Below are 11,768 nucleotides of genomic sequence, written 5' to 3'. Positions count from 1 at the left end.
AAAACATGAATAAGTTATGTAATACACATCTTGAGGAATTCCAGAAAAGAATACCGCTGAAGACAACCAAAAAGTGCTGTCAGATAAGCAGACGACAGTCACACATGATTCAGCTTATCCCCTTGTTTTTATTGCAGTATAAACTATTAAATACACATTTCATATCAGCTGATACTGGTGACGTAACTACATATTACTGTCATATAGACCTTGACTTAAGCAATATTTAAAACAAATGATGTATGTGACAATAACGTGTTTAAATCTACTACGTCATACTAGTAAGTCATTTTCACAGTCAAAATCATTGTCGACACATTTTTATAATTACCCTACTATTTTTGATGGTCGTCTTTAAATAAATTTAATTGCTGAATGTCATGGTTAGTCATACAGGTTATTTTCATCTCAAGGATTTTTTATATTGATTTATATTTAATATGTTGCGTTATCGCCTAGATATAAGGCATAAAAAAATGTAAGCATCGCGTAGTAGAATATTAAAACTATTTCATTTCAATTTATTGTACCGCATAACATATTTTCCTAAAAGATTTTACCATATTCAACCAGATTGTTTTCCTTCCAATTCACATGAAAATGAGATTTCTATTGTGACTTTCCTTAAAGTTGTGATCCTTAAGAAAACAAATTATTTTTGAATCTGTCATAGTTTTCAAATCCTTTAACCATCTATCTGTACGGCTGATACATTATATTATATATATGTTGCTGATGACCATTAAAATACTTGTTTTAACAATCTTGAACTGCAGATTATTGTCAACATTTCCGATTGCGATTACAATGCGTTGGATTTTTTAATCGTGTACAGCAGATGCTTACTGTGGTACTAAATTCATAGCCGGTTAAATGGTATGCCTTTTAAATTATTTCTTTTTCTTAAACTATGAAATTGTTGTTTTTCTTCTAGTTAGGGAACCCCGAGTTCATAGGCTACAGGCATATGCTTTTGTTACTGCTGAAGAATTAGGACTTGTGATTACGTAAACTTTGCAAAATGATTTTTGTTAGTCGATTTTCAAAATGCAAATGGTAAATTTGTCTTTTTCCACCATTTAACATTATGTTTTGCTTTTAACTAAATACCATAATACTTTCACAGAGAATCTACTGATAACTCTAAGCCCAGGGAATTTAAAATATTCTGGCCTTAAGTGCTGAAAGGATAATAATTGTCTCGTGTGAATTCAAATTGGTACCGTTAGTTGTTATTTGTCTGGTTTCAATCAAAATATACTTTAATTTTCAACTATAAGAGAACAAGTTCTTTTCGTAAGGTCTCCATTTAATTTTATTAAGATGTTTCTTTACTCTCGTCCCTTTTGTATAAGTAGCTCATGCGACAAAATCAAACAGTTTATTGAAGAAAAGCGCATCGGATGTATGAAATGATTGAACTTGTTGTTTTCATTATTTTACAGCACTAGGTCGATATCTATGCTTGCTGACTATCTTTTTATATTGGCTATTTTAAGGTCATATTTTGTCATATAGTGCTTCAACTAATTCGGTTCTTATATATCCTCGGCTAACGAATTAGTTTCCGTGCACGAATGGAGTTTACTTAGAATAACACATGGTGAATACAATAAATAAAAATATAACTGCAAGTTTAATTTTCTGTGAGACCAACCAAACATTCTTTAAGTATATAAATTAGAAGTGATATATCTTTGGGAGTTTCTCAGTCTTGCTATTCGATTATACTTGTTATTACATTGTTGTTACATTGTTAATACATTACAATACATTGCATATGTTTAATATTGATAGGTTTTACTTTGTTTAGATATAATCAAGTTACGGTATATGGGTCTTATTTTATTTTAAATTGTTCGCTTTGTCCGACAAGTATGGCTTTAAAAAAATGTAGATGATAATATGTTACCAGGGTAATATCTTTTTGTTGTTGTTAAAAAAAAAACATGATATCAGCAATAACGTTATTTAAATAAAAAAAGACGACTTCATTACAAATATTGTTAGCATAATTATCCATGGCAAATAAATATCCCTCTATTTCGTGGTGATTTAAAAATTGTGTTCCATCTCAAAATTGGCATACAAAAATAAACCCTTCTCCTTTATATGATTTTGCATTCATTTTAACCTTATTGATAATGTTTTGTGAATAATGTGTTTTGATAAAAAAAAAAAAAAAAACAACAAAAAACAAACAAACAACAACACCTTTACCTATTTTCCAAGGTATTTAAAAAGATTTCAAAATACCCGAAATTATGTTTGTTTTATCACTACTGTATAAAACTATTGTTTTAAAATTTATAGGTTTCTCACGTCTTGATTTTTACATGACATCAAAATATTTCCGGAAATAATTTTTATTTGCTTTGACTTCATCTGAAAGCACTGATAATTCAGCTTGGTAAAATTTGTAGTTACATTAATTTGTCTAGTAGTGCTTAATTAATTTCCAATTGGGTTGAAAATTTGATATTCTATCAAGGAATTGCTAAAACGAAAGTAGCAACACTTTATCTTGTATATCTATCTATATGTAAAACGTTCACAAACTTACTGTACATTGTAAATTAACAAACTCGAGTGGTCTTCCTTTAACAAGAAAACACTTCATAAGTGTTATGTTTCACTTTTAAGAATTAGTGAAGATAATTATATTTTCATGCGTTTCGCTAAGAATACCGGGAAAATGTTGTATTCTCGGTTTGAATCGTTAATTGTCGGTAGGCCAATGATGAACTGTCCAATCAGGATTTGATTTGATGTCATCTTTAAGGTGGGTTTGTGCGGCGTTTCACTATCTAGCCGTCGTTTGACCGAGTGAACTAAATTAACGGACGCCAATTTTTAGCAAGCAATTCAGACAGAAGACTAGAAGGCTGCAAATCTACAAAGGAACAGAAAAGTAATTCAAGAAAACTAAAAAGTGCTTTCAGATACGCAGATAGTAAGAATAGATGAATGCATAATGCAATATACGATATTAAAATGGCACATGCCATGGCGTTGTCAGTTTATTTTCGATTTATAAGTTTGACTGTCCCTCTGGTATCTTTCGCCCCTCTTTCATGCAATTAATGGACTAAAAGACCCCACAATAAACATTTTCGTAATATCGATTCTTTAAGCTTCTAAAAAGACAGATTATAAATATCCGATTTCTCCTTGAACTTTAATTGAACTTTGTGACATGTTAGAAGATTCTACGGATTTATACTTGTTATACATGTTATAAGGGATCTTGCAATGATGATTTTGACTTTTTCATGTTGTGTTAGATAAAATAAGGTTTTTATAGCTATATCTATGTAAGAAAAGACTCTTTCGGTTCATTCTAGAAATAAAAAAATACTCTGAAATATGAGTAGATACCAGAAAGAAGTGAGGGAAGATACTAAAAGGGCAATCAAAAATTGTAAAAAACAGAAAAAGCCATGATAAATAAAAGAAGAAAGACAAACTAAAGATAGCACAACACTAAATACTGAAAAGATTGTTAGAAATCTGATTAAACAACTACGATGGAGGATTGTCTAGGTGGCAATCATACCACATCGTCTAACTTTTATACCAAAATATGCATGGGCTACCGTTCAACTATCGCTTCTAGCATGACAAAGACCCCAAAACCATTCTATAAAAATGCTAAATTAGGACAGGAAGATGAGGATATTTTTTCAGCCATACTGCATATAGATATGGAGTCCTTAATAACTTTTCAAAAAAATTCATATATTTCGATCATGCTATAATTCAGTAAATGCTTTTGTATTTTTGAATTTGTGAAATTATGCAACATCCATATTACATAATAGTAAATGCTGGTTATGTAAACAATAACTTACTTAATATTCAAATGATTTATTCTACAAGAACATGTTTTAAAATCTACTACGTAATATGACCAGTCATTCCAAACACCTTCTCGAAACATTTTAGTAATTATCCTACTATTTTTGATAGGCGTCATAACATGTAAATTAAAAGTACAAGATTTTAAAAAAAGTCATGCTTAATCATACATGTTTTTTTTTAGCTAAACAAATATTTTTATTGATGTATTGTTCTGTTTCTAATATGTCTCGTTCTCACATAGATATTACGCATCACCATAGTCAAGAGTTGTGTTGTATATTCATAATATTTCAATTTATTATACCGCATGTACCGCATAGCGAATTTTCATAAATGGTCAACCATTACTAACCAGATTTTTTCTTCCAATAAACATGAACATGTCATTTTTTTTTTATATAATAATGACGTTCCTTTAAGTTGTCATTAAAAAGAAAACAAAGGAGTACTCATTAATATTCAGTCTTAGATAAAGGATTTGTTTTCATTAGTTTTTATTGGCTTTAAACTAGATGTCATCAACTGCGAGTACTTTCAGATATTTTTGCTTTTGGGATGTACAAGTACCCATTGACGTCCACTTTATGGTTTTGTTAGATGTATTTCTACATGTATCCATCTGATAAGCCTTTTTTAACTGATTTTTATAGTTTGTTCTTATATGTTGTACTGTAACATCACTGTCCCAGCAACATGTTTAACACTGCGTCATTCGTTATGTGCCTGTCCCAAGTCAGGAGCCTGCAGTTCAGTCGTTGTAGCGATTTGCTGAGCTACAGTCTGTTTTGTTGTAAATTAGGCCGTTTGTTTTCTCAATTGAAATGTTTCATATGTTAATGTCGGGGTCTTTTATTGTCGCCAATACAGTATGGATTTTCTCCCTGTTGAAGGCCATATATGGTTTCTTATGATTGCTTAATTTTACCTCTTTTCTAATTTGGTGGACAGTTGTCCCCATTTTCGCAAATACACTGCATCTACTTATTTTATACATATTTAATCCGTCATCGTTTTCTTACACATTCAATTACCTCTCTCTGTACGGCTGAAACAAAATAATCTGTGTTGCCGACTGCCATTAACACAATTGCTTTAGCTATCGTTTGCTGCAGATTATTGTCAACGTTTCCTTATTCGATCACAAGACAATGGATTTTGCGATCGTGTACAGCAGATGTCAACTGTGTTAACTATTTCATCTGCAGTGCCCACAGCCGGAAATGTGGTGTGCCTTTAAAATAATTTGTTTTTTCCGGATTAAATCTACGAAATCGGTACTTTTCTTTTGGCTAGTGAATCCCGAATTCAAAGGCCACAGCTTTATGTTTTTTGTTGCTTCTGCTGCAGAATGAGGACTTGAACTTACAATGTTTTTTGTAAGTCGATCTTTAAAATGATAACTGTTGATTTACATAAGTGCTTAAATAAAAACACCGAAAAACTTCAGTACGGATTTTCTAATAACTCTGAACCCAGGGAATAAAGATATTTTGGCCTGGAGTACTTAATGACATTAATTGTCAAAATGAGTCTCTGTTGCTTTCAAATTAGTATGGTTAGTTGTTATTGGCCTGGTTCCAATTTAAATGTACTTTAAATGCCAACTGTAAATTACAAAGTCCTTCAAGTTTGTTTTTTTTTAATTTCTCCCTTTTCTTTTTTTTTTTTTTTTTTAGATAATGCGTTTTTTTATAATTGAAAATGCCTGTACCAAATCAGGAATATGACAGTTGTTGTCCATTCATTTGATGTGTTTTGTCATTTGCATGTGATTAGGGACTTACCGATTGAATTTTCCTCGTAGTTCAGTATTTTTGTGATTTTACTTTTAACGCGATGGAATGATACAGTATATTAGCAAAGTGGTAGATGCACGTAGGGATGTTAAAATTGGCCGGATATACTACAAATCACATAAAAATAGTTATAATATAATATTTTTTTTTTAGATAAATTTTGGCACATTATAAATTACGAAGTAAAGATCCCTTTATTTTGTATTATTTGTGTTGTTACGTCAGTTTTTGCCCAAAATTTTCCATGATTTATAGCAGATTTAAGCAATTTATTATTGCCACAAGTCTTGTTCTTGTTAAACCAAATTACGGACTACTGATGTGATAATACCATTGGGTACTGGTAGTCCACCAGCAGCGGTATCTATCAAGGGCTGTAAAAATTAATGTAAACAACAATTATATAATTTCTAAATATATAATTTTTGCGTATGGACTAAAACAGGTTATACATAATGATATTGTACAATTAGGATAAGTTATAACAGCAATTGTCAGAAATATTCTAGCATAGAGAAGTTTTACAACAGTTCTACAATAGAACCGTAAGCACATTATGATATATTTGTCCAAGGACTGTTCTAAATAACAGTTCAAAATGAAGCAATAAGAGCAGCTGTCTGAACGTGATTTAGAACAGAGACAGAAACCAAGATTTTCCCTGCAAGTCAAATTTTAAATGAAAATGGTTGCAAAGTAAAAATAATATCAATCGTAGATAGGTGTTTCATTTATGTGATTTAAAAACCATGTTTTTTATTTATATTCAATCTAAAACATTTCTATTTTTACATTATAAGTACTTTAGTAATGAAATATACGCATCATTGTAAATATAACGGAATTTGATGGGACTGTCATCAAAGTGAAAGGGTTAGCGCTATAAAACCAGGTTTAATCCACATGATTTTCTACATTTGAAAATGCCTGTACCAAGTCAGGAATATGACAATGTTTGTCCATTCGTTTTTGATGTGTTTTGTTATTTGATTTTGCCATGCGATTATGGACTTTCCGATTAGATTTTTCTCTAAGTTCAGTATTTTTGTGATTTTACTTTATACTTCAAATATTTTAGTACTTATTTTTAGAAAAATATAAAGATATACTGTTTTTGAAAACAGAAGCTTATTATGGAGTTCTGAATGACATTAATTGTTTGACTGTCCCTCTGGAATCTTTCGTCCTTCATTTATGAGTGTTCAATGTTGGTAAACATTTTGATTATACATTGAGTATATCATTCCTTGACATTTGTTTTTATGACATTATACAATCTAATGTAACGGTACACATGTGATTAACAATTATCATGTACGGAAATTTTGGCACATGCTAATATTAACAACACGGTCTAAATAGATAAAACAATAGTCTAAAATAATATAGAAATAATAATTTATAGAAGATAACAATACCAAATACATAAACGATATTCCAGTATAGATCGATTGATATAATTAGAGAAATCCAATTATACATAAACCGGGATATTCAAATAATTTATTCAGTTCTGCAATGTATTGAAAAATAACGACAATAAACATGTATGGAAATCTCATAATAATTTAATAATTTAAAAAAGAATTAAATAAACACGCAATTACTGTAAATTGTGTTGAAACAATTTGTTATAAGTTTATACAATTCATTTTTATCACCTGATCAAACGAATATGTTTCATTTTGGATTTCAAGACAAGTACATATATTATACAATAGCATTTAATGTAATGATAAAACGTCTATTTCATATACTTGTTTAATTTTTTGGCTTTCCCTTTCCCTTTGATTTCTTTTTTACGGCACCTTTTGTCCTTTTTCCTCTTTTGAATTTTCCTTTTGAACCTTTCGGGGCTCTACGTGACTTAAGTCTTTTGATTTTATTGTTTACACGAAAAGCTTGATTATCAACACCAGCTTTCTGTTGATTAAGACCAACTTTTTCTAAATTTTCCAGTTTCTTTATTTGATTTTCTATTTTCTGTTGTATTCTCGCTTTTTGTTTTTGTTGCCGTAATGCTAATTTTTCAGCAACTGTTTTTTTATTTCTTTCTTGTCTTTGTTGTTTGCGAAGTTGTTTTCTTTCTTGTTGTTGTATCTGTCGCAGTTGCTGACGTTCTAATTGTTTAGATTTCCGTTGCTGCTGTTGCATTTTTCTCCTCTCTTTGTTCTCTGCTTTGCGTTGCTTTTGTTTCATTTGTCTCTGTTGTTTTTTTGTGTTTTTATTTTCCTGTCCTATTGGAGTAATATCAGGAGGCGACGAACGACTGGAGCTTGTTTCGATGCGAGGTAAAACATCATGTGAAGGAACTTTTTCGAAGATATTTTCATGTTCTGGATTTACAGCGAATGGATCTTTTTCAGTTGGTTTTTGTTGTATAACATTCTCTGTTCCCTGTGCCATATCTTTTGCAATCATAAAGTCGATCAGATCAGCATGAGTAGGATTGTCTGGTGAAAGTAGATTAGGATTTACTGCTGCTGGATTATCCGAAGACATTAATCTAGGATCTATACCCATATCATTCTTAAACCTTGTTGCATCCTGATCTAACATTCCAACAGAACTTGTGGGGTTTGTTAGATCCAAGATTTCATGTAAAGGTTTATTTACATTATTCATATTAGACAAATTGTTTAAGGAAGCTTTTTGTTGAGCGATTTTAGTATCCGTTTGAACAGCTGCACTTATCTCCTGTGTGATCTGCCCAACATTCTCAACAACCTGAACGCTGTCCATCGGTATACCTTCCCCGAGCTGAAAAGTGGTTATATCTCCCCCAGTCTGTGGAAAATTGTTTATATTACTTGATGACATAAGAGATTCCCAGTTGAAAAATGGAGTTTTTGACTGAGAAAAGGTACCAGAAGCTAATGGATCTATCCAAAGAGGCGGGTGATCGAAAGACGATGCTACAATTCTTGTACTGTCGCTGTTTGGAGACGTTGGTATAGGAGCATCGAGGGGTATAATATTTGCAGCTGAAAAGTAAAAGTTCAATTGAGATGCTTCGTCGTTATATGTGTGAGTTTTCGGCTAAAACATAAATACAGATGTTGCATTATTGAATGTTAAAACTTTTTCCTTTTTTTCATTTTGTAAAGACGCGAGATACAGTAAAACTAAATTAATAGGATCTAAAGTACATTTAACTCTTTTCTAACGCCGGCCCAGGTCTGGAACACTTATTTTCAGTTTTGATATTTTCTATTTCTCATTGTTTAAATGCGCCAAAAAGAAATGCTATACTGTTTTTGTTTATTTCTGTCTGGAAAATGTTGTCGCATAAGCGAGACAAAGCGATCTTTCATTTTGTCTACGGCGGAATCAAAACTTAAGTTCAGTTTTTGGTTTATGTTTTAAGTCATCAATTACCTTGTCAACCCTACGAGGACATTTGTGAAACTTATGATCAGAAGACAGTATCTAGAGTAAATTTTGAGAAAATAAACTTGTGTCATGCTTCTGTATTTTCATGATAAACTGACTGAGTTTGTTTTGCAGGAAACAAATACGTATTGTACATACATGATTTTTTTCTGTGTTATGTCTTGTGTTGATCATGTTTATGTTTATCGTTTAAAAGCTCTTCAAAGAGTATGTTCTATTTTTAATTGTTTACCCGGCTTTGAATAAATATTACCTACAGTTCGGGTTTTATGACTTAGTCATCGATAAGAAGTTAGCAATATCCTTTAACTCTACTTTCCGCTATATAGATGATGTTCTTTCACTAAACAATTAAAAATTTGGTGACTATGTGGAACGCATCTATCCAATCGAACTAGAGATAAAGGATACTACAGATACAGTTAAGTCGGCTTCATATCTTGACTTACATCTAGAAATTGACAATGAGGGTCGGTTGAAAACAAAACTTTACGACAAAAGAGATGATTTCAGCTTTCCAATTGTGAATTTTCCATTTCTAAGTAGCAACATTCCAGCAGCACCTGCATACGGGGTATATATCTCCCAATTGATACGATATTCCCGTGCTTGCATTTCCTATCATGATTTTCTTGATAGAGGTTTGCTGCTCACAAGGAAGCTATTAAACCAAGAGTTCCAAATGGTGAAGTTGAAATCATCCCTTCGTAAATTTTACGGACGCCATCACGAGTTGGTTGACCGTTATGGAATAACCGTTTCACAAATGATATCGGATATGTTCCTTACGTCGTAACTACAATCCCCTTCCCTTTCATGAATATGACCTACCGAATTAGACTATTTACCGGATTTGTAATCACTTAAGCAACACGACGGGTGCCACATGTGGAGCAGGATCTGCTTACCCTTCCGGAGCACCTGAGATCACCCCTAGTTTTTGGTGGGGTTCGTGTTGTTTATTCTTTAGTTTTCTATGTTGTGTCGTGTGTACTATTGTTTTTCTGTTTGTCTTTTTTATTTTTAGCCATGGCGTTGTCAGTTTGTTTTAGATTTATGAGTTTGACTGTCCCTTTGGTATCTTTCGTCCCTCTTTTGTTAAACATTCATGGAAAGTTTAGAAACATGGAAATAAGTTTCTTCGAAATAAAAGAATTTACAAAAAAAAATCGCCATCTATAAGTTTATGCAAACATCTAAGTCAGTTGGTCTTATGTGGATAATTGTCTCATTGGCTTTCATACCACACCTCCATATATGGTATCAATTTTGTCGATCAACATAGCTATTTTACTCTAGCAACAGCGATCGCAGGCGAGACGCATGGTTCCGCAGAACCCTTTATGAATTTGATTTATATGTATGAATCTCCTATTAGCTTATAATTATTTTAAGCTGAAACTTTATTAGTTGAAATGAGTGACATTTCAATATGAATTCTTACCGATTCTATCTATTGACTTACCTAATGCTGGCAGGAAGGTGATTAAATACACAAACGGAACAATCATTATTTCTGAAATAATAAAAAACATTTATATCAGAATATTTGAAATAAAATTTGATGTTATAAATAAGAAGAAAGAAAAGGAGCCTCTTATTAAAGATGTGATAATCATAGTTCTGTGTACTTCTAATATTCACCGAGTCTGTAAAACTGTAGCCAGATTTACCTTAATCTACCAAGGATCTTTTTTTCTCTTCTATACATAGCATGAATGTTGTTTCAGAGGCGTCATTCGATGCAAATACATGTTAAATATGCAGTTCTGTATAAATTGTTTTTTCAAAAGCAGTATGAAGTGCTGAATAACATTTGTGGTCTGATCGAAATACGTTGAATAATTGAAACATGATTTTAAAAGTATGATATGGACTTTTAAGATTCAATTTCTACTAGTAATTGACAATTTTGAGATTTGACCCTTTAAGCCAAGTTGGATTAATATTTATAACGAATAAATAGGCCCTGCATCTTTTTTGTTGTTGTCTAAATGGCAACGAGACATTATTAAAAAAGGGGGAGTATGTAAATGATTACGGCACCAATAAGAACAATAAAGAATAATATAGTAAAAAGAACAATTTTAAAGGCAAACTTATAGATTTTGAGCTTGACAAATAACGACTTTTCAACGGTGTAAAATCAAGAAGCTAAACCATAGTGTTGCATAGTTGTCTTATCTATTTCGCCGTTTATAAACAGATGGATTTTGTAAATCAATGATAAGTTTGTAGAGTCAGGGGTCTTTTCAAAAGAATTATGCTAGCTTTATTGTATATAGATATACTTCATTATACTTTTAAATATTTTATTCTCGATCAAACATTTAATGACTTACCTCGCTTCATAGTTTTGAATTTGAAATTCCGAATATGTTATTGAAAAATTAAATTTTGTAAAACATTTCTCTTATTATATACAATCAAAAACACAAAATCGGATATAAGGAAATAGAATGTTTACTATGACGTAAAAAGGTGTCGTACTTGCATGCATTTTAACCGTCATAACTGAGAGAACACAAAAGTGCCGAAGGCATTAATTGTTTATAACATTGATTGATAGGAACAAGGGAAATTTGAAGATTTCATACAAGTCATTGTCGTGAGTTGAATTTCCACTAAATTTCATGTCCATTATCACGTAAAATTGCTAAATCATAATAAAATACTGTTCTAAAATGTGTTTCAAAAATGTTTAAATTCTTATTATGC

At 31.4% G+C, this 11,768-nt stretch overlaps 1 protein-coding gene across 1 annotated transcript; it reads right to left on the bottom strand.

The window, feature by feature from the left end:
• Positions 1 to 6,063: 6,063 nt before the first annotated feature.
• LOC139514531 (histone-lysine N-methyltransferase, H3 lysine-79 specific-like) lies at positions 6,064 to 11,512 on the bottom strand. Its single transcript, XM_071303891.1, has 3 exons — positions 11,393 to 11,512; positions 10,516 to 10,566; positions 6,064 to 8,641 (listed from the first exon to the last, which is right to left on the bottom strand). The coding sequence occupies exons 1-3, from the start codon at positions 11,400 to 11,402 to the stop codon at positions 7,419 to 7,421; spliced, it is 1,284 nt and encodes a 427-aa protein (XP_071159992.1). The 5' UTR covers positions 11,403 to 11,512; the 3' UTR covers positions 6,064 to 7,418.
• Between the last annotated feature and the right edge of the window lie 256 nt (positions 11,513 to 11,768).

Source organism: Mytilus edulis, chromosome 3 (assembly GCF_963676685.1).
Source record: "Mytilus edulis chromosome 3, xbMytEdul2.2, whole genome shotgun sequence".
NCBI classification, from domain to species: Eukaryota; Metazoa; Mollusca; class Bivalvia; order Mytilida; family Mytilidae; genus Mytilus; species Mytilus edulis.
Note: the sequence above shows the minus strand (reverse complement) of the source record. Positions and strands in the feature narration are given on the sequence as shown.

Bases quoted from the DNA above. Each gene is read 5' to 3' on its own strand.
- LOC139514531 (XM_071303891.1), bottom strand. The intron at 8,642-10,515 runs GTAAGTCAATAG...TTTACTTTTCAG, and splicing joins CACCTTCCTGCCAGCATTAG to CTGCAAATATTATACCCCTC.